This window comes from Hibiscus syriacus, unplaced genomic scaffold, assembly GCF_006381635.1.
Source record: "Hibiscus syriacus cultivar Baekdansim isolate YM2019G1 unplaced genomic scaffold, ASM638163v2 tig00116995_pilon, whole genome shotgun sequence".
NCBI lineage: Eukaryota > Viridiplantae > Streptophyta > Magnoliopsida > Malvales > Malvaceae > Hibiscus > Hibiscus syriacus.
The window spans coordinates 512,503-536,359 of record NW_024063511.1 but is presented as its reverse complement, the minus strand read 5'-3'; the positions used below and the strand labels follow the sequence as shown (position 1 = coordinate 536,359).

At 35.0% G+C, this 23,857-nt stretch overlaps 3 protein-coding genes and 1 pseudogene across 3 annotated transcripts; 2 read left to right on the top strand and 2 right to left on the bottom strand.

Moving 5' to 3' along the window:
• Nucleotides 1-866: 866 nt before the first annotated feature.
• On the top strand, nucleotides 867-11,122 carry LOC120193382 (sphinganine C4-monooxygenase 1-like). The gene is made up of 4 exons (XM_039195894.1): nucleotides 867-877; nucleotides 4,126-4,135; nucleotides 9,254-9,516; nucleotides 10,472-11,122. The coding sequence occupies exons 3-4, from the start codon at nucleotides 9,289-9,291 to the stop codon at nucleotides 11,024-11,026; spliced, it is 783 nt and encodes a 260-aa protein (XP_039051825.1). The 5' UTR covers nucleotides 867-877; nucleotides 4,126-4,135; nucleotides 9,254-9,288; the 3' UTR covers nucleotides 11,027-11,122.
• On the top strand, nucleotides 4,013-7,994 carry LOC120193381 (protein HGH1 homolog). Its single transcript, XM_039195893.1, has 9 exons — nucleotides 4,013-4,151; nucleotides 4,510-4,632; nucleotides 4,793-4,990; nucleotides 5,204-5,279; nucleotides 5,396-5,541; nucleotides 6,352-6,465; nucleotides 6,818-6,949; nucleotides 7,615-7,728; nucleotides 7,834-7,994. Exons 1-9 carry the CDS (start codon nucleotides 4,098-4,100, stop codon nucleotides 7,885-7,887), a joined length of 1,011 nt encoding a protein of 336 aa, XP_039051824.1. The 5' UTR covers nucleotides 4,013-4,097; the 3' UTR covers nucleotides 7,888-7,994.
• Nucleotides 11,123-13,931: 2,809 nt separating the features above from the next.
• LOC120193303 (60S ribosomal protein L34-like) lies at nucleotides 13,932-15,037 on the bottom strand. The gene is made up of 4 exons (XM_039195824.1): nucleotides 14,866-15,037; nucleotides 14,635-14,714; nucleotides 14,250-14,359; nucleotides 13,932-14,161 (listed from the first exon to the last, which is right to left on the bottom strand). Exons 1-4 carry the CDS (start codon nucleotides 14,942-14,944, stop codon nucleotides 14,068-14,070), a joined length of 363 nt encoding a protein of 120 aa, XP_039051755.1. The 5' UTR covers nucleotides 14,945-15,037; the 3' UTR covers nucleotides 13,932-14,067.
• A 5,866-nt stretch (nucleotides 15,038-20,903) lies between these two features.
• LOC120193407 lies at nucleotides 20,904-23,421 on the bottom strand (annotated as a pseudogene).
• Between the last annotated feature and the right edge of the window lie 436 nt (nucleotides 23,422-23,857).

The window sequence follows — 23,857 nt, the reverse complement described above, 5'->3', positions numbered from 1 at the left end:
GATGGCACGGATGATGAGCAGCCTCCACTTCGGGAGCCATCACCTCACCCAGAGCTATCACCTCACCCAGAGCCATCACCTGATCGACCGACTATACACCTCCACAACGACAGCCATCACCTATTTTGTCACATCATCGAGCCTCTTCTCCACCATCACCGCAAGATAGGCGATCGGCAAAGTTGCCACGACGTTTATCTCCATGTTCTCCACCTCCACGGGATGAGTTAGGGGAGTTACGTGTTGAGGTCAATGCCTTGCGTGAGGAGGTTGGTACTTTACGCAAAGACGATGGTGCATGGCGTGTTGAGGTGTCTACTTTACGCGTTGAGGTAGTCGCTCTACGTGAGATGGTAGCATCGTTACAGAATGAGGTTCATACTCTACGCAACGAGGTAAGTTTAAGATTTTTCATATTTAACTTGATGATAAATTTACTCGTAATTTCACTTAGATTAACCATTTCACTTATATTGCTTAATAAATTCATTCGGTTGCTGCCAATACTACTAAACTGTTTTTGTTAGTATTTGTTTTTGGTTTTGTTTTTGTCTTTTGGTTGAAGTAATGCAATCCATTCAAGTTTCAATTTGCAGAAGAAGAATAGTTTACTTTCGCAACACGAAAATGACTATCGCAATGCGGAAATGGCTATCGCAATGCGAAATGAAAATCGCAACTACAAAATCGCAATGCGAAATGAAAATCGCAACTGCGATTTTCATTTCGCATTGCGATAGCCATTTCCGCGTTGTGATAGCCATTTTCGCGTTGCGATAGCCATTTCCGCGTTGCGAAAGTAAGTTTCGTGTTGCGAAAGTAAACTATTCTTCTTCTGGAATGTTTATATATGTTGTCCTTTTAAATGTTTATATAAGTGCTTACTTCTGGAATGTTATCTGATGCATTTTGTGAACTATGATAGAATAATGACTTGGGTGAATACAATGCAAGTTTGAAACATATTTGTCTTTGTTTAATATCATGTCTGTTTATTTACTGATTTATGTATTAATTTTTTTAGCGGCCCGATAAGGTGGATGCTTTACGTTGGGTTTTCCTTGCACGACAGAGTTCACGCATCAGACGGCGTGCACGTGCTATTACATCTCCGTTCACCCAATGGTGCGAAGACTCCGCAAGAAGAAGCCCGACTCACCTGTCATCCCTCAAGAGTCCCCTCCAGTCATTCAAGAGACCCCTATCATCCCTCAAGAGTCCCCCCCACCGTTCAAGAGGCCACTGTCATCGTTGAAGAGGTCCCTCCCACCATTCCAGAGCCCGATTCACATGGGGTAATATATCGAATTATTGAGAAACCCCCACCGTTGCCGGACATGATGGATGAGAGTTGGCTCTCGTATGAGTTACCGGCTAGTACCCTTCCGGTATCTGAAGTGGAGATGATACAACTACCAGAAACAATTCTGGATAATACCCTTTGGGCTAAGACCGCATTTGATTTTTATCTACATGAGCGGAGCCAAGGGTGTTACACTGACATAAGCAAACTCAACGATGAGATGTATTTGTTGCTTAATCGGTCTTGGTGGGGTGTGTTATTAGGGGTTTAAGACAGTGGCTATTTCGATGGGGAGGTAAGTCTTGATTGTTTAATTGATTTGTAAAAAATGATTTGTAATGTTTATTTGTTTAATTGATGTGTACATAATTCTTATTTGTGCTTGTTTAATTGATTGAAATGTAATAGTTGATTTGTTGATTTTCAATCTGTATTATGTTGAAGGCAAAACAGCCTATCGCAACACGAAACTGACTATCGCAACGAGAGAATCGCAACGCGAAAATGGCTATCGCAACACGAAAATGACTATTGCAACGCGAAAATGGCTATCGCAACGAGAAAATCGCAATGCGAAATGAAAATCGCATTGCGATTTTCTCGTTGCGATAGCCATTTTCGCGTTGCAATATCCATTTTCGTGTTGCGATAGTCAAATGAATGTCTAATAAGTGATAACAACTGAACAGATCATAGCAATGTTCAAACTCAAGTTACTAATACATGCCTAACTTAAAATGTTAAAAGTGCACACATAAAATACACATAATACAACGTTTGCATTTAAAAATCACCTAAGTTAACAGTCCCAAAAGGTGAAGCCGGTTGTAATTGGGATTTTGAAGATGATTGCGATTTTCAGAATCTCGTTGCGAAAGTCAGAATCGCGTTGCGAAAGTCAGAATCGCATTGCGAAAGTCAGTATCGCGTTGCGATTTTGTATTATCGCGTTGCGATAGTCAGTATCGCATTGCGATTTTCCAAATTCGTATTGTAATTTACTTATTCGCATTGCGAATTGGGAAAATCGTAACGCGAAATTGTAAAATCGCATTGCGATAGTCATAATCGCGTTGCGAATCTGGAAACTGATTTGCGATAATGGAGATCGCGTTGCGAATTAGCGATCGCATTGCGATTTTGTTGGTCATTTTGGCAAATCCGGAAAAAATTGGTTAAAATCGTATATTATATGAGATTTTTGGTCACTGAGGTTATTTTCTCTTTTATAAATTCCCATTCGGAAAGTTTTTAAGTTTAAATCAATTTATAAAATACAACTTGAATGAGTTAAATAATAAATCAAATAACTGAAAAATTTTAATAATTAATTAATTTAATTTTAAGTTTGAGTCGAGTCTCTCGACTCTATATAATATATATATATATATATATATATATATATATATATATATATATATATATATATATATTTTATATGGTTATAAAAAATATTTAAATTTGAATCAATAGTATTATAATATTATAAATATTTATAATTAAATTTAAACAAAAACTTAGAAACTCAATTTGACTAAAATTTTAAAAGCTCATATCTACTCGAAAAATTTCAAATGAAGTTTTTGAGTTATAAAATATGATTCGTCAGCTCGAATAACTTGAAATTATTTTGACTGGACTCCACTCGACTCAATCGAACACTCACCCCTAAATTGTCGTGCATCCGATTGTTTTCTTTAAGGTAAACTATATCAATGATCACTAATGTTTGAGTAAAAAAAATTATTCGTTGAAGTTATAAAAGAAACATATTAGTCACTAATGTTATTGATTTATAAAAAAAAAACTATCACTCTACCGTCATCCCGTTAAATTAATGATGTGATAATGTTAACAAAAAGGTTAATATGTAATTTATCCTTAAACTATTGCTAAAATATCGACTGTCATTGAATAATGATTTTATATCTAATTTAGTCCAAAAATTTTGAGACACAAGAATTTAAAATGGATTTAAAAAGAAGACAAAAATAAACATTGATTTTTTATCTTTAATTGTCTACTCAGAATTCGTTACTAGATTAACGAAAATTAATAGTTGTGAGACTAAAACTGAATGAATTAATAACGTTGGAATCAAAACCGTTCTTTTTATATAATTAAAAAACATAAACAAATTTATTAGTTTGAGTTTACTTCAAAATCAAACTAAACGAACTTAAGAGTTTTAAGTAGAATAACATTTCTTTTAACTACAAACGTCACTCGATAAATTCATAAAAATACTATTAACTTAAAAAAATAAACAAATGCTAATACGAATAAAACATATTTGGATAGCGGGTTATCTCTTATTATATTATAAAATAAAGATAATTTGATACCTAATCAATTGAGATGTTTGGAATTGACTCGTACCATTAAACACATTATATATAATAATTGTATAGTAGGTTAATGAAAATTTTCTCGCTAGATTTGATTTTCATCTATAATTTGCCTCTTAATTCTTTTTTGATGCAATTTGACCCTTAAAATTGCCTTTGAACAAAAAAAATGGCCCTTGAGTTTTTGTTGAGTGCAATTTGGCCTTAAATTCTTTAAATATAAATTCATAATTAATTAAAATTTGAATTTGCACTGAATTAAAACTTATAACTAAAAGCCTAAATAAAGGGTCCAATGTAGTTCAAAGCCAAATTCATGGGCCAAAAGGTGCTTTAACCCTATATTACAGAATCTGCAACGAAGTCGTTTCGAGACATCTTCTGAGGACACCAATTTACAAATTGTGCGCTGCTTCGCCGTCGCGAGCATCAACAGAAGAACCATAATGGCGACCGAACTGGAAGAGCTAATAGGCTTCCTCACTGCCCCCTCTCCTCCAGTAAGTTTCCATTTGTTCATTTTAACCATCTATTTTTCTTCCTATAATTCGCCTCAATTTGATGTAAAAAATCTATTATCTGGATTTTCTTTCTTACCCAACCTGTTTTCAAGTTCTACTCTGTATTTATCTACTTATCAGCAAAACTAAGCTAAACAATTCATTTCTGGGTCATTTCATTTTCATACAACAAAATCCCATTTATTTCCCAGCCTTAGCTTTCCTTTTTACTACTTGTAGTATTCAAAGTGTTGAATCTTATTATAATTATATAGAAGTTTCTCCGATAAGTGTTGTTACTGTTTCTAAGCTCAGTTGAATTTCTTGCAGTGATATTTATTGATTGTGATATGTGTAGGTGAAGAAGGCGGCCGTCGATATTGTGCGAGGATTAACAGGGTCTGAGGATGGCTTGCACTCGCTTTCCAACTATGCCAACTCCGTGCTTCCTTCGTTGTCTCGGCTTTTGAGTGATGATAAGGTGTTTATTATTTCACAAAACTTTATTTAGCTAGTCATTAGTGCTTGCCAGTTAAGTGGTTTCATTGAAAATATTTGAATCAATTAACACAAGTACCTCTCTTTTGATTTCAATTGTATTTTGTTTTATGGAGTGGTTGTCTCATGTATCAATGTTGCAGGAAGTTTCAGAACCAGCTGCTGAAGCTCTCGTAAATCTGTCCCAAAATGCAGGATTGGCTGCTAAGATGGTTGAAATGGGGATGATTAAAATAGCCATGGAGTTGTTGTATAAACCAGGCTCTGGTATTACTCGACTGCTGGTTATGCTCCTAGTTAATCTAACACAGTTGGATGATGGTATTTTGTCTTTGCTTCAGGTGCTTTTGTCATTGTCCTATCACTTTTACTAATCCTTTCTTAAATCTGCATGAATATTGGGACAGATCATAATTTATTTTTTAAGATTTAAAAGATTTATATGGAATGTTGTGTGTGTGTTATATATTGCTTCTCATCTCATTATCATTCTTTTTCTGCCTTATCTCCGGGAATCGTTAATCGCTTAGCAGGGGACTTTTTGTGCTTTTTAGATTGGAGATGACAAGATGCAAGGGCTTTATGTAATGAAGCTTGTAAGATCATTCTGTAGATCAAGTGAAACCAGTGGTGTGTTTTACATCTTTTCTCACTCAAGTTCATCTGTAGCCTTGTATACTTGTATTCATAGTGTATATTTCTTGTTCAAATGTTGACCTCACACTCTTTTGTTACATGTTTACAAGATGACCCGTTTGATCATGTTGGTTCCATACTTATAAACATCTCAAAGAAAGAAGAGGGGAGGAAAATGTTATTGGATCCCAAGCGTGGCTTGTTAAAGCAGATTATTAGACAGTTTGATTCATCTAGTCCGCTGAGAAAAAAAGGGGTATGTAAAAATGATTAGTGAAGTAGTAAGTATCTTCATTATCACTCATATTATGGAAATGGTTTCAATTTTTCTTCTTTTAGTTTTCTTCCAATTGTCCTATGGCATTATGCTTGAGCCAGAAAGCTTGGAACTCTTTCTAACCTTGTGGAAAATCTTTGAAGTTGAATTGAAATAGTTATAGCCCTTTGTAGGATCCTGTGATTAGACCATTTTACATCGTTGCATTATGTGTATAAATGCGAAAGGTCCCTTTTAGATAATTTCTGCTCTGGCCAAGTTTGGACTGTCTCAGAGAAAGGTTGACACATTAACCACCTGCTAGATAATAGATATTAATGAGACAGGACTAGCTTGTTCACTGTTGTTTATCGGCCCCAAAAATGATTCCTTCATATTTTCTCATATAGGTCTTATTATAGAATGAAGTCAATGAACTGTTTTAAGGGGGCTAATTGACTTTCCGTAAGATAGCCAACCTACAATATAATTATAGCCCCAGATTAACTTGAGATGGGCATTCGAAGAGCTTAATGAGTGAGAAGTTTGTTCTAAGAACTGAAAGAGCTGATACCACAAAGTCGGGGAATATATATTCAATAGTAGGCGTTCAGAGTTTGTTTGGTAGATATATTGACTAATTTGAGTATGATTAGGCTTGTGAATAGTTTCTTTTCAACCCTGTATTGTAAATAAAAGCTCACTCTAATCAAGCTTAGGGGCCAAGCTTATGCAAAAAACAATTCACTCCTGAACAGACCTATTAACTTATCTTCTCTAGAGATCAGTTGGTTGTTTGCATGGTTACAGGTTTCTGGAACTATTAGGAACTGCTGCTTCGAAGCAGAGAATCAACTACAGAATTTGCTTTTAATATCAGAGTTTCTTTGGCCAGCTCTGCTTCTCCCAGTTGCTGGAAACAAGGTAACATTTAAAATGTTTGCTGCCGGATTAAAGCATTTATTGTATGTTGGCTCATGACTAAGTATATAGTAGTCTTAGATAATTTGTATTTCCTTTTGGTTCCGTATGCATGTCTCTCATAAAATAGTTCTACATTCAAGCGGATAGCCAGTAAGTGAGCGATGCATTGTCTTTGCACCGGGAAAGAGATTTCTCAGTTTAGTTTGAATATTGTCGTGGCATCGTTTCTTGATGTGTTACATTACCTTCATCAGTTTCATGCTTATATCCAACAAAAGCTCATGCTTTGAGTTTTTCATCCCCCCCCCCCCCCCTCCTCCTCCTCCCTTTCCATTTGCTTATGGCTGTCCAGATATATAGTGAACTAGACACATCAAAAATGCCACTTGAGCTTGGAAGTGCACTTTCTATTGATCGTGAACCAGTTAAGGATCCTGAGATTCGTGTTCAAGCACTGGAGGCTGTTTACTTGATTGCTCTTCAGGTCAAATCAGTGATATTTCTTTTATTACTATCTAAGTGTAGCACACTGTTAAAACCCATTAACTATATTCTAGTTCCCTTACACATATTAGCAATGCACTGTTGCAAATGGAGCTATGAAAAACTGAAAAGGATCCTCTCCAAAAAGCGGTGGAAGTTTCCGCCACTTTATCCGATAGTGATTAGAATGCTTTTAACTAAATCTAGGGTTTTTATTTATATTCATTCTCAATTTAAGATCCCTAAAATTTCAATCATGGATTTAGTTGAAAGATAATTACTCAATTTCAGATTAAGTGGTGGAAACTTCAGGATCTAAGCTGGGAAATCAACTTAGATGCTTACCAAATGCATGGATTGTCTATTTTCTTCCTTAATAGTACACTATAGAACCAAACTAGGCTAAAATCGAGAACTTTGCTCCGGGTTAACTTTTTTTAATTTCCTTAAATGCATCCTCCTTAATAGTCTATTTTCTTCCTTAATAGTAAACTATAGAACCAAACTAGGCTGAAATCAAGAACTTTGCTCCGGGTTAACTTCTTTTAGTTTACTTAAATGCATCCTCCTTAATACTCTTCATACAAATTTTATATTCATCTTCTCTTCAAAAGGTACCGGTTGCATGCATCACAATCATCACAAATTTCTTTATCATCTCTCTAGGAAGCGGGTCGAAGAGCCTTGTGGTCTGTCAATGGACCGAGAATATTACAAGTGGGGTATGAAGATGAGGAAGATCCAAAAGTAATGGAAGCATACGAGCAAATCGGTTCTTTGGTATGTTTCGATTCATTCTCTATCCTAATTGCTATGGCGTATGATATAATCTTTCTATTTCTCATTAGTTACGAATCTGATACCAATTCTTGCATTCATTACCAGCTTGTTCATGGCAGCAGTGAGACTGAAGAATCATCAACAAACACATCAAAATAGCAATTTACTTTGAATGTTTATTGGTTTCTGGATTACCTGTTCAAGATGTTGCTCTGTAGGTTTTAAAATGCTAGCGGATGTGAAGCCATAGGTTCCTTGTTTTAGCTTAAACGACGTCGTACGTCAAGATCTGATTGCAAATGTTGATTATTACTTGTTTTCTCTTACGAAAAATATAAAGGACTGAAATTGATTATTTTATTAATCAATTTGATTAAAATTAATTACTTTGAAATATTTAATTAATAACAATGAGTAATGAATTAATTACTTTATTCTTGTACATCTATTTATTAAACTTTCTCCTCCGAAAGTACAACACAAATATATTTCCAAGAAATATCCAAATTTGCAGAGCTAAGCCCAAGCAATATATAAATTGAGAAATATTTTACTGACATGCTATTATATCACGCAAGTAATTAAATATTATGTTAATATTTTAATTTATTTTCATTTATTATTATCAACAATAAATGTTAATTTTTAGTTAAATAATTATTTTTATTTTAATGAATATGAAATTTTGATGATTATATTATTTAAAAAATAATACTCAAATTAAATATTCAATCAACTATTAAAGATATATTTTGATATTATAATATAAATTTATAAAATAAATTAAATCCTTTGTAAAATTAAGAGTTTTACTTCGTTTTTAAGACCGTTAAATGAAAGAAATTAAAGGTTGAGAATAATAGTATGAAATGAAAATATATTTATTGTAAAAAAATAATGAATTAATCTCAACTTTTAATTTATTTTATTTAACAACCTTAAAAAGATATAAAACTCTTAATTTTACATTGTGTAAGTGAAATTAACGTGTATAAAGTTTATTTAAATATAAAATATTCCAAAGAAATAAAAGATTATCCTTAATTATTTAGTTACGTGTCATTCAACTGAAAACTTACTAGTAGGAGTAGTTATCTTGTACGCCAACTTAATATACTCGAAGGTATAGATTCGTTCGGGCCTGTCAGATATAAAAAGAATTCTTATTATAGCCGTCGGATCAACTTTTGTAAAAGAAAATCAGAATTCAGAGGTTCAAAATTTGTTAGAAGAATTTTCACAATAGAGCCGCATGCACCAAATTAGTTCTCATGATATTTTAACATCATGTCTTCGTCATTTTCCCCAATTATGTTTTATTTGGAATTTTCCTTTTCATTCCAACTCTAACAAGAACTTTGATCCATCTGTCTTTCTTTCTCTTTATGTATAGCTGTTTCCCAAGTGCTTAGACTTTTAATCATTGACCAAACAATTATTAGCTAATTTTCTATGATTAAACCGTCAATTTTGACAATTATTCTGGGTTAAACCATTAGCTTAAGTTCTTTTCTTCCGTTCTTAAAAATTCATGTGTTTTGTTTGAAGTTTGTTTAGTAGATGGAGATGGGCTTCGTTATATCTGATGAGTTATTGGGAACTGTCGTTCCAATTGTTGTTTATTGGATTTATTCCGGAATTTATATGTGTTTAGGATCTTTAGAAAGCTATAGATTGCATTCAATAAGCGACGAGGATGAGAAGAATTTGGTTTCCAAGCGAACTGTCGTCAAAGGCGTCCTTCTGCAGCAAACAGTTCAGGCTGTTGTCGCCATCCTTTTGTTTGCGGTAAATCGTTGCTGAAACAATGATTCAATCTTTTACTTTCTGATTATTGATTTGTTTTTTCACAATCAAAATATAGTTGGAAATTTGTCGGTGCGATCTTGTTTTACCTTTATGTGTATCGTTGAATTTTATTATTGTGTTTGCCTTTTTGTTTTACTTTTGCTTTGATGTTTATTTAGATAGTAAGTTGGCTATAAGATTTCGCCAATTTTTCTAAGCATAGCTCCAGATTCTTACCCTTAATTACTTTGCAAAGATATCAGACAGAGATTGGTGTTAATTATTTGGATCACTTCACTGCATGTGATGAATTTGTTCAATCTGATAACAAAGCTTGGGTGAACAATCTTAAGCTGTTGGTAGCCATGAGAACACTTATCCTAAGTTGGTATAATACATATTCAGACGTGTATATAAGTACAATCCTCCAATTCTATGAGAAGATTTCCAGCAATATGAGCATATGTGCGTAGGATACTTACTTATATCTAATATTCACCTCGTGCTTGGATAACATAGCTTTGAATTGTCATTATTTTTATGAATTTTCAGCTATAATCTTACTGTTATTCTGCAGTATGCTGAATGATCTGTTTTGAAACTTCTTAATTAGATATGGGGTAGGCAGAATAAATGCGGAAATATACTTTGTTACAGCTTGTGTTTGTGCTCTACCAAATCAAAGTTCTTTCTATTTTAGGAATGATTTCGTAAGTTGCTTTGTATCTTGTCACCTGATGAAACGCTGATAAGCTGGTTGTTGTCATTTTGTTGTGTTCGAGAGCTCCTTTAATTTGCATGATCGACAGTTGGTTTTTGACTGGTTTTACTTTCCTTTTTTTTTCTGCTAATTGAACCTGAACATCCCTATCTTTGCCACCGAATATAGGGCTGTAGTTTCAGCTGGGAAATTGTCTCGATTATATATATTTTTATCAAACATTGCAATTTGCAGGTTGCAGGGAGCGAAGATGGGGCTTCTGCACTACAGTCAACTTCCTTTATTGTTCTAGTTAGACAGTTTGTCACAGCAATGATGGTTCTGGATACCTGGCAGTATTTTCTGCATAGATACATGCACGAGAACAAGTTCTTGTACCGGCATGTTCACTCTCTGCATCATCGTCTCGTCGTTCCTTATGCATTTGGAGCTTTGTACAATCATCCGGTGGAGGGGCTTCTCGGCGACACAATAGGCGGCGCCCTATCGTTTCTCCTGTCTGGCATGTCTCCTCGAACTTCCATATTTTTCTTCTCATTTGCCACCATGAAAACCGTCGATGACCATTGTGGGTTAATGCTTCCCGGGAACCCCTTCCATATTTTCTTTAGAAACAATTCCGCATATCATGATATCCACCATCAGCTTCATGGTACCAAATACAACTTCTCACAACCGTTCTTCGTCATGTGGGATAGAATTCTCGGAACGCACATGCCTTATTCACTCGAGAAGAGAGCAGAAGGGGGATTCGAAGCACGGCCGAGGAAAGAGTTAAAGGATGATTAAATTAGTTAGACCGAGCATCCTTTCGGTTTCTTGCGTAAAATGTACCGGCAGCTCTTTTTGCTTATATCGGTAAACCACACTGCTATTGTGATTTGTATATTCCTATATTCTGAAGTTCTAAACTTGAAGCTTACTTTTGTTTATAGAAGAATACGTTAGTGATGTTTGAAAACTTATTGACATGGTATTGTACAGCCGTTTGTATATCCATCAAGATTTTAAGTGAATTGAATTCTTAACTTTGATCGATAAATATATATTTATGTTTGTTTATTTATTTATGTTTCATTCGTGTTCATTAAAAGAAACTTATAATTTTATCTATGTTTGTTTAAAATTATGTTAGTATTTGTTTGTTTTACAATTGCGTATATATTCATTTAATACTTACGTACATATTTAAAATGTTGAGACATATTTAGCAAACATGTTCAAAAAATAGTAATGATCATATAATTAAAGCTTAATTATAAAATAGTATTCAAACTATAGCGTTTTTCATGAATAGGTGCCTACAGTATTTTTTGAATGATTTTGGTACCTAACATTACAAAAGTTATTACTTCAGGTGTCCGAGCCATAAACGTTGTTAATTTTTTCAGTTAAGTGACACATGTCACATTGTGGTTATTTTTTAAAAAAATATTTAAATTTTTAAAAAAATAAAATTATATGTATATATATTTTTAGAACACAATTTTCAAAATAACTCTAAAACTTTGAAAACATTCATTTCAACCTCTAAAACCCATGTCGGTCGCCACCCTTTGTCGTCGACGAAGCTCCACCCGACCTCACCTACCCCTGACAATCAATATTCCTATGAAATCGTGACCGATATACGATCAATCAATGTTTTGTACATCGTGAACTCTAGGACGAAAATCGAGATCCCACGCGATTTCGATGATCAAACGATGTTTTGTACATCGTGAACTCTAGGACGAAAATCGAGATCCCACGCGATTTTGATGATCAATCGATGACAACTGCGGCGATGTATGACTAAAAGGATGGCAGAGACTAAGTCGAGACGGTGGTTGTGACTGAAAAGGGTAGCTGTTGGGGTTAGAGTTTAGAGTTTTTATGAATTTTAAGTTTTTTTTTGTAATTTAATAGAACTTAGGATTATATATATAATATATATATATATATATATTTAATTTAAAAATAAAAATTACAAAAAATGTGACACGTGTCACTTAATAGAGAAAACTAATGGTAATTACAGTCCGAGCACCTAAAATGGTAAAGTTTATAACATTAGACACCAAGATTATTCAAAAACGATATAATCTAGACACTTATTTTATAATTAAACCTATAATTAAATAAAATCACAACTAATTAAAACTATATTCTTGAATAATAAATAATGAACATATTTCTTAATTGTTAAATATAAAATAATTAAAAATTAATTAAAATTAATTAAAATAAACATAAATATATTTTAAGTATCTTTTATAAAAAATAATTTTCAACTTCAAAATACCTTTAACCAAAAAATAAAAAACTTCAAAATACCCAACTAATAAACGGAATGTTCACAAACATAATGTTGAACCATGTTTTTGTAATATTTTGATATAACAAATTAAGACAAAATGTTTTTGGACTTAAATTGAATTTATTCAAAATTTTCAAAATTTTCAAAAATAATTCAAAGTCTATTAAAAGTGAATTTGAGCACAAAACTGATTTTCACATATGAAATACTGATATTATTCTTACAGTATTGATACTATATAGTACCGATATTATTCATGTAATATTGATACCCTAGGTAAAAGAAGTATCGATACTCTCAAGGTAGTATCGATACTACCAATTTGCTCAAATTCCAGAATGCAAAATAGGTACCGATACCCAAAGGGGTACCAATACTACTTTACATAGTAGTATCGATACCATGAGGAAAGTATTGATACCGTCAAGCCCAACGCCTAGTAACGACTAGTTTTATTTAAATATTACAAATGTAGTACCGATACTCCCTATAGGAGTATCGATATCCTCTACACTGAGCAGTTTTGTTTTGCAAATAAAGCATTCCCAACGGCTCCAAATCACTCCCAACGACTAGAAACGACTACAAACTCATTCCAACATATAAATACAAGTTCAAGACACTTGAAGAAGAATTAGAACAAATATCCAAGCAATTAAATACAAGAGAACTTTTCACTCTTTACTTTTATTCTCTTGTAAATATTAATGTTTTTGTGAACTTTAATTTGTAAACACCTTCCTTTTAAAAGTTTCTTTGTTTACTCTCTTTTATCCATTGTAAAAGATTTTGGTTCTATCTTAACTAATTGAAATGATAGGAAGTTGTAAAGATTACTCTTGATCCTTCAAAAAGCAAGAACAAATTAGTGAATTTGTTAAAAATACTAAGTGAAGAGCTTAAGTAGTGAATGTAGACTTTGATTGAGAAAGTTAAATCACTATAAATATTTGTACAACAATTTTCTATCCCTTTAATTCTCCTTAATCCCTAAAATTCTCAAAAAAACAATTTCCCCCTCTTGGAAAATTATTTTCGATTGTCAAATTTGAGCTTCATAAAAATCCCAACACAACCAAACCAAACGCAATAAACATCGAGTTGTTATTCATATTTATTTATTTAAAGCATACAATTTTTATTCATATTTATTTATTTAACTTAATAAACATACATACAAGTTACAAATGATCCCTAATTTGTGGAACTCTCTATTTGTTAGTAGCGAGATATGAACGACTGTTATTCTTCTGCAACAAACAGTTCAGAATGAAAATATATAGATATATGGAGCAACGCATGCCATTTAGAAGCAATCAGATAAGTCGGCAATGTCGAGTATTCGGTTGAAATATGAAATTCAGGATAACAGCATATGAGTGGATAAGCAGATGATTCATCGACAAAGACAAATAAGCAGAAAAATGTTCATAACAGCCTTTGGTAAAAACATAAAACCCTGATAAACTCGAACTACTATTTCAAGGTTCACAAATCAATCCATTAAGCCAACATTTACCCCATTGAAATTCTAGCTCTTGGATGATTGCTTTTCTTTTGCCTTCTGAATCTTCAGAACCTTCTTCACAATCTTCTGCTCTTCCACCAAAAAGGCCCGAATGATCCTACAATGATTCACAATCGAGAAAACAAGTCTTAAACCGTACCCAATATGAGATGACTTACACAAGTCTTAGGTCTTAATGTACAAACCTTTCCCTAACAGCACTTCCGGATAAAACTCCGCCGTAAGCTCGGTTCACAGTCCTACGGTTTCTAGGCAATCTAGACCTCTTGTACTCAGCAGGTCTCAAGTGAGGAATCTACAAAACATAGGCCACATTTAAGCTCAACTGGAGAAAACTTTACTCAAACAGAAACATACCCAGTTTCCCCTCACTATACCCACATTACATCTCAACTGAAATGCCATGAATATGTATCATTAAATCTAGAATGCGGCAAAGATCAAAACTTGACACGAAAAAATGAATCAAAATCTCCAATGAATCACATTTCAGCTCCCTAAAATCATACCCAGAAAACAAAATCCTCATAAATTCAACAATTTCGATCAAAATCTAAGAAAAGGACATACTCCTTGAATTCTCTTTCCAGTAACAGGACATTTGGGTCCACTAGCTCTCTTCTTCGTGGTTTGATAAACAAGCTTCCCTCCTAACAGCAACAAAAACAAAAGAAAACAAATCACCAACATGTCGATGCACCATCGATCATACGGAGTCTTAACCCATGAATTCAAAATAACCAAAAACCCAGTAACGAATCTGGGTTATGGGGGGAGAGAGAGAGAGATGGAAGAAGTTACCGGGAGTTTTGACGACGCGGTGCTGGTTGGACTTGGTGGCGTAGCTGTGACGCGTGCGGTAAGTGAGCCGCTGAACCATTTTGGAGGCCGCACCCTGGTTTTTTGGTCTAGGGTTTTTGGATTGCAGGCGAGTTCAGTTCAGTCCCCAAGGGATATTTAAGGGAAAACAAAACACGGACTATATTGGGCTTTTTTGTCTTAGTATTCCATCCCATATAGGGATGGCAAACGGGTACAGTTTCGTGGATTTCGCATCGCATCCGCTTCAATTGGAGTGTGGATGGGTATAATTTTAGCGGGTAGTGGGCGGGTGTGGATTTATAAAGTAGTACCCGTCGTGGGTGGTGGGCGGGTAATGGGTTTGAGACATTACCCGTCCCGCATCCGCCCGCCCCACATCCGCCCGCCCAACTAAATATCTATTAAATTTTGGACCATTATGAATTTAGGTGTAATTTTAGAGACTAATTTATAAATTTTAATAATATATAATATATAACATATAATTTAACTAAATATTAAGGATATTTAGTCTTTAATATGGTATTTAATTAGAGAAATATTCGGCTCTTTGATTAAACCCATAATCCCACTAACCACGTCACTTTCCATGCTCTTTAGCCCATGATGTCCATCCAAACACAAATTAACCGTACTATAAGCATTAACATCAAAAGCAGCAGTTCCATGCTCTTTAGTCCCTCAAAACCCATATTAGGCGCACTATGAGCATTAACATCGAAAGCACATAACAATCCAGCTCTGCGACTACATGCTCCCTACAATATGTCTCCATAACATTTGTAGAGCCACTCCTCTGACAAATTGAAGCATGCACTGCTACCCCATCACGAACTGTCTGCGAACCAACTCCAACATCTCATTAGTTTGTTGTCAGGCGGGTCTAGATGGGTATGTCGCTAGTGGGTAGTGGGTGTGGGGATGGATTTGAAAATGTACCCGCGTGGCCGGATGTGGATTTGAAAATTTGTACCCATCATGGGTGGTGGGCGAGTGGTGGATTGAAAAATAGTAGGTGGGTATAGGGATGGGGGAAGGGGTATCCGCACCCGACCCGCCCGTTTGCCATCCTAATCCCATAGTAGTCAGATTAAGTTCTAATTATATATCGGTTTAAATACCTTTTAACTCCCTGTAAATTTTAGATTTTGAAAATTTAGACTATCATCTCTCGATTTTAAAAACATTGTATTGATAATTTAAAAATCAAATATTCATTTATATTAAAATTTAGCTTTTTTTCAATCATATTGTAATGTTTTCGAGTAGTAATTTGTTTGAATTCGAGGCTTTATCGAGTTGGTTCATATAGTTATTGTTGTTTTTAAAATCTAAATTCAAGTATTTTAATTTTCATAAAGTATAATTTGATTTTTCCCTACTTGTATCAGTGACAGAATTATAAAAAATAAATTTTGAAAAGAAACTTGCTACTGACATGCAAATACAAAGAAATTTTCTCTTGAAATAATGAAAAGGTATGAATGGTAGAATCATTGTGGGGAAGTTTCAAGCCATAAACTATACTTTTGATTTGCTTCATTGATCAACTATAAGGATGTCAGCTAACAATACAAAGATGATTGTGCCTCGCTAAAATTGTCCTCACTCTACATATATCTCTTACCTATGCTATTCCGACTCTTCGTTTTTCTTCAAGTACTTATCCGACGTCCGTCTGACGTATTCAAACATACTCTCCAAATCTCGAGTTAGAGTCACTTAGCTCTTTGTAACCCCAAAGAAGGAAAAAAAAACTATGAAAAAGAAGAGAAAACCAATCAACCAACCCTCGGAATCAAAGAGGTTTTTTCAGCCAGATACAGTTTTCCACCAGCTCCATGTTTTATCAGCACTCGAGTACATCACTTTGAAGCCTTGAAACTTATTTTTGAGGTCATTGAGCTTCCTTGTTGAAGAAACTAAACCACTCGAAACTTGTTGTCAATCAAGGTTTTCAAGACCTGTTGTGGATAGGATCCGATCCTCGTCGAACTCTTCGTTTGCTTGACCGATTCGGATCGAAACCGTTGTTCCCGAGAGCCGGTTTCTTCTCGGTATCCATTCCCTTCGTATCGACCGCCTTGAGAACACGTTGTTCATGTCTGAAGACAACAAGGTCCAAATTTCTCAAAGCAGAAACTTCAACAGGTTGAATTGCCAATAACCCGAAAATTGCAAGAAATATAAGCACTCTTTGAGCTCTGCAAATCATTTTTTCCCTTGAACTCAATTCAACTCGAAACAAACAAGAAGCAAAAGAAGACGGACAACTAAATCTTTGATCTGTGTTGGTGTCACTCTATGGTTATGTTCCATTGCTGTAGACATAAGCCTGTTATTTATGTGTCCTGATGGATTTGGAAAGGAATTTAAAGGCAATATTAAAGGCATGGAGGGACCCAACATCAAAAGATGGGGTTTTGGGATTCACTAAAAATCACAAGTCTGCAATAATCTAAAGCAAATTAGGGCTGTTGTTTAGAAGAATCTGACATGGGTGACTAAATGGGTTTCTGGAAATTGGAATAATACCCTTAAGAAGCCAAGTATCTTTTTCTTTAACCTTTCCTTCTAATATATATCATTTGCCACAGTGTTTTGTCTGCCACATCATCCGACCAGTACCTAAGTGTACATTCGAATTGGGACCCACTTATCCCTGTCTGGCAGGCTTCTAGAATGCATGTAATCCGGATTATAGTTACTACGGATATATGTTTGTTGATGATATTGGATATTGTCACATCGATGGCTATTTACTATTTATTTGGATGGAGAAATTATAATTGATAATTTTATGATGAGGGATCGGTCTATAAATGAAGAATTGTATTCTTCGCTTCCAAAAGAAGAGAAAAAGAAGTGAGGGTTAAGATCCTTTTTGAACTTTAAGTAATCCTTAATATTGACGTTACACATAAAATCATGATGATTACTTGTAGATTGATAGGACGAATGAATATGATCACTTGGTAGTAAATTTGATTTTGACAAATCACATAAACTTGTAAAAAAATCTTGTCAAAAGATCATGGATCGTAATTGATCGGAGAATGTAAGTCTATGGAAGATTTGATCAATGGAAGAACTCTTGCAAAGGCATTGATAGACAAAAGAATGATATCAAACATACGGTTCTCAAAGGAGATATAACAATGTTCGAAGCGGATAAAATTTGTTATAAATTAAACAAAGGGTATTAAAAAATAATGACGTTCCTTTGATGGTAAGAAAAGGGTGTTGTTAGGGATTCTTTAATGGTAATGACTGGTCAAGGCAGAAGCCATGGACATGGACCACTAAGAACAGCAAGATTGCTTTGCAACAATAGCAAACCAAAGCTAAATCCCATTAAAAGAATGAGAATTTAAAGTGAAAGTGAATGTATATACACACACATATATATTATATGTAAAAGAAGAGGCAGTTCAAAAATCAAAAACTTGTCTTTTGTCCCTCAATTTGTTTAAATGTGGGATTATATGTATATTTTGCTTTATTTATTTTCTTTTATATTAAAATATGCAAAATGTCACATGCAACTTGGAACATTCTAAAGCATAAATTCTTGCACTTTAGGGTAAGTTTGTTTTCGAGATGTGGTGCTAATAATGGTGGCTGCTCATACCATTTCACTTCATCTTGGTCTTTATTATTGTTCTGATTCTCCACCTTTTATCATCCAATTGAACGTTACAATTATGAATTGCTTTCCTAAACTACTTCCAAGGATGTAACTAGGGTATGAGTAAATCCGGTCATGTCAGATTGGAGATTTTTTATTTTAAATTCAATCTCGTAACAAATTCGATTCTTTCCTTCATAACATTCACTTCGAACATGAATTTCAAAAAATATGATCCTATAAGATCAAGTTGAGTTGAAACCCGTTAAAAATTAAATATTTTAAGCCTCCTTAGATGTAAGGTACCAATAAACTCTACCCAAATAGGTGTTTCAATAAACTCTACCCAAATAGGTGTTTCAAGAAACTCTACCCAAATAGGTGTTTAAAAAAAGAAAAAGCGAAAGGATGTATAGATTCTCGAGGTTGGTCTAAAAGTGGATACTTTTAAAACTTTGATTTAAACCAAAGGAGGCAGCCTCGACGATCTTTGTGCTAATGAGACCATCCACAGTCAGCCTTACCTGAATCCCTGACCCATTCAAAATACCAAAGCAATTTAAAGAAAGAAAAGATAAAGTCTTTCCCAAATCCCAATCTTTCATCTATTCCCTCCCTTTCTTTTCCTTACCTAAATCTTTTCTTCCACTGTTTCATTTCTAACACATCCATACCCTAATCTCTTTTTTAGTTCTAAATCGAACCGATTTTTAGTATTGTTGATGCCATCGGATCTATCAATAGCCTTTTAGACAAGTTCACCGAGTTGGGATATATATTGACATTGTTATTGACCCCGGGTTGAGTCCTGTTGAGTTCACACACAGGTTTGTGAAATATAATTTGCATAGACTTCTTGGTGAACGCACTATGATTCTCGACGGCATCAAGGGACAAAACCTTATACCCGAGGAAGACACTAATGTTTACGTCTCGATTTTGCGAAGATCGGATCATAAACCCAAACCGATTTCAAGATAAACAATTGGATATTTTATATATAAACAAAATAGAAAGATGAAACAGTCTGAGACAGACAAGTTTCTTTTTTTTCAGCAGGAAGAAACTGCAAAATGGGATGTTACCAGAAACACACAATTTAAAGGCAGAATCTTTACCTGACTTTTACTTTTAAGGTTGTTCTGATAGATGATGATCAAGTCTGGTCGAGGGCATGTGAGAATATATGCCGCATTAGGGATGGGCATGAAACCTGAATCCGACGGGTTTCGACCCGATCCGACCCGATGGGGTCGGTTTTTTTAAAAAGAAATTCGGGTTTGGGTCGGGTCGGGTTTTACATTGAAATTTTCGGAGTCGGGTCGGAGTCGGTTGGGGGCTAAAATAATCCTACCCAACCCGACCCGAACAGTTAATGAATAATTATTAATTTTTTTTTTATTTTTTTTCACTTTCCCTAATGTCCCTTTACCTACCCGAACATGATCTGGTAGTAAGGAAAATGTCATCCAGGATTGTTAAATTAAATGTATGTCTTTTGGTACTTTTTCTTTAATTTATGTAACTACATGGTTTGTTAAATATTTGTTGTTACGCATTATCATAGATGAATTACGTTCTCAGGACTTCTGATTGCAAGTCATTTTTTATTTAAAATTGACTGCTTCAAGCTTCATTGACAATAACACTATTAATAAATATACTGAAGGTAAACTGATTATGCTAGCCGAATTGGTTTTTTATTAAATAAAAAAATCAGATCAGGTCGGGTCGGGTCGGTTTTTAATAAATAAAAAATCAAATCGGGTCGGGTCAAATCGGGTTTTTAAACTATTCATCGGGTCAGGTCGGGTCAGATGAAAACTCAAATTTCGTCGGGTCGAATCAAGTCACGGGTGAAGGTACCCTTCTTTTCGGGTCGGATAGACCTAAAACCTGACTCATGCTCATTTGCTTCAAAAGAGAATACCATTAAATGTTTGGCATCCATTGATGTGACCAACTAGTGGAGTGGAGTCTGAAAGTGGGATTAGCATTTCAGATTTTTAACAATTCCCAAATATTATTCGAATGTGGTAAATAAGAGTAGATAACCAAAAGACAATTTGGTGCTTCATTTTGATTATTCCTCCCTACTTCACCACAACCACACATCTCAGACTATCCGGATTCGGACAAGTGTCAGGTAGTAAACATGAGTTAATATTTTAATAAAGCTTTTCATATATTTGAAAGATCATACTCGTACAAATCTTTAAAGTAAAGGATACAAGTGTCGAACATGTGAAAAAAATTAAAAAGAAATGAAATTGAAAATCAATATGTAGAGAATGAGAGCAGAGCTCATATACAAGACACAACGAACCGAACTAGCACTTCTTAGATCAGGCTAGGCCTCTCTCCAGCTGAGCTAGGTGCCAGACCCTGGACACTCTAGCCATCGGCGCATATGGGGAGGGTGGTTGGCGAGTTTCTCGGATGGTAAAAGGATTTCTCTACCTATTAAGCCGAACTTGTGGACATCGACTTTAAGGGTGGGGAATACCTGGAAAATCTTTTATTAGGTGTAGGGGCTCCAGGCTATTACTGAAGCTGCTTGATTCGCCTCCAACTTTAATAGGACTGGACTAAGTTCGGGCAGATGGATAAAAAATGAAAAGCTTCATCGATAGGATGAGAACAAACGGGAACAATCATCATTGTTCATCAACTACCAATATGTCAGTGCAGGGCTTCATGTTTCAAACACTAACCTGCTGAGGACTTACTGTAGTTCCTGATGCTATGGTAAAATGCATGCCCCCATGTTGCCCGGATTGTAGCACAAATGCAACCTGTGTTGCAGCCCCAGCTGCTTCCTGATACTGATACAATTACAATAACAACACAAATATAAAAACTATCCGAAGAAATACGGTGGGTTTTCAAGGTCCAAAGAAATATGCGAAGGAGGGTAGTTCAAAAAATATAAGGAACCAAGCCTCCTCAGGAAGAGAAATAAACATGGAGATTTCAAATTGGAAGTAGAAGTAATGGGAGAATAACCTGTCTTTTCCTTCGTCGCTGTAATATACTGATGACCCAAGCCATGATGTAGCATGGCAGGAGAATTACAGCAGCACGAAACAAGAAAATCTGATGTAGCACGAAAGAAGAAATGGCTTCATATGAGATGATAAGTTCAATGCAGATGCTTAAGAAGTGTGTATGTGAAATACCAGAATTCAGCTTTCAGAAAAACTTACAGAGAAGACAGTATACACATCTTCGTCTGAATCAGCATCTGGAACATCAAATGCATGGTGCAATAGCAGAAGTGCCATTAACTGATAAAATTGAAGGAAAAAATTCAATCATTTTAGAAATGGACACCTAATTACATGGCCGTGTGAGAAAATAAAGATTTTCAAGTCAAATGCTTAGACACCTCCGAAAAGTCCTTTCTCCAAGTCAGTTTCATCAAAATATTTCCTCAAGACATGGCTTATAAATTAATAAATTCAAAAGACAACAGTCCAATTTTCAGGGATTAATGTTAAATTCACCTAAAGGATGTTGAGCACCGTGTTAAACATGATTAGAAATTGAATATGACAAGGAGCTCTGCAACTAAAAGCTTACAACTAGTGCAGCCGAACGGCAGAACGCAGCTCCACTGGTATTTAATGCAGCATATTCATCATACTCGGTTTCCAAAAATTGCCGTTCTGCCTCTGCAATGGCTAAGAGACGAGGATCACGCAAGTCAAGAGGGGGGCCAGAGATTGTCCAGACTCCCACTACAAGAGACACAGAAATCAATAAGATGGAATCTTCCAGACAGATCATACAGAGCGGTTGCAGTTTCATCCACACAAAATGTCCTCCAACCCCAAAACATTGCATTAAAATGTCTTACATGTGAGGTCCTCAAGCTTACCCAATATCAATAGTGGTTTCTTCAGTTTGGGTGCGAGATAGAGCAGTATAATCAGGTTGATAAGGCTGCAAGCCAAATGAAAAGCACAGACTACTTAGCAATCAGAGACATTAACAACCAAATTTCAATAGCACAAAGAACTTAACAATGCATCAGGCGCAGTCAGCAGCGCTTCAAAGCCTAAATGTATCAAACCCGGGGCTTAAGAAAATGTTTTTCCTGAAAATCAAAGGGATAATTCTAAAAGCAGCCGATTTCAGCCTCTCCCACTCTCGTGGAACTACTTCGAAATCCACAAACTTCCCATTCCTTGTGCAAGAGGCCTAATGTTCTAATTCAAAATTATGCGACAAATGAAAAGGATGAAACCAAATTGCAGTAATCGATAAGGGGGATTCTAAAGCAAGTAGATACCTGATGACAAATCTCGCAATTTATATTGCCTTTCTCGTTGCATCAATGCTGCACGCATTTCCTATGTACATACTGCAATTTTAAACACAGAGAGATTTCAAGAAATGCTGACCATAAACCTCATTTCATGTAGTATTTTTAAAATGCCAAAGCAAAGTAATAATAATTGCGAAATTAGCACAAATTTTATGAGGCTCATTAAACCGAATCGTGAAATTGGAGTAGTAATGAAAGAAACTTACCTTGAGACTGCCACTGCAGGCACAGGGAGTCTCAAGATTCTTAATGGAATCTTCATCCTGGCAAATGCGACACTCGGCTGACTGAATCAGCGGCTCCTCCTCATCCCCACTGACAACCTCCTCCTCCTTATTATCTGACAAGAACGGCGGCCCTGGATTCTCCTCTGAAGGAACAGCATCGAACTCCACCGGCTGCACGGGCTCCAGCTTTACCAGACCGTTGACATTCAACACCAGTCGATCACTCATAATTTCTTCAGATTTAACAAAAAAAAAATTCGATTTCTACTAGCTCATTCAACCAATTTATTTTATTCTTTTACAAAAGAGAGAGAGAGCGCGAAGGAAACCCGGAATCGCGCTAGGTAAGTACAGCGAACCCAGTGTTCCGAACAAATGAGAGAGAGAAAAAAATTATGGAACGAATGGGAAACAGAGGAAAAAGAAGTCTTAAATATGTTTACCTTTACCGGGGGAAAATAGGGAATTTGCGTTAAATTAGAGAACGAAGAAATAGGAGAGAATTTCTAATTAAGCTTTGTAAATTTCCTATGATTGGAGTTACTGTATGCAATTTACCCTTTTATTTTCTCAAAATGTAATAATAACAATAATAATTAGAAAAAGAAAGGTTTAAATGATCATTGCCTCCTAAAATATATCATTTTTATAGAATTATCTCTTAAAATATTTTTCGAGATGTTTCGTCAAATAAAATTTAAATAATTATCTCATTTACCCTAAAATGTTAACTCTATTAAAAAAATCGGTGACCAATCAAAACATGTTGCGTTATCATTTAATTTT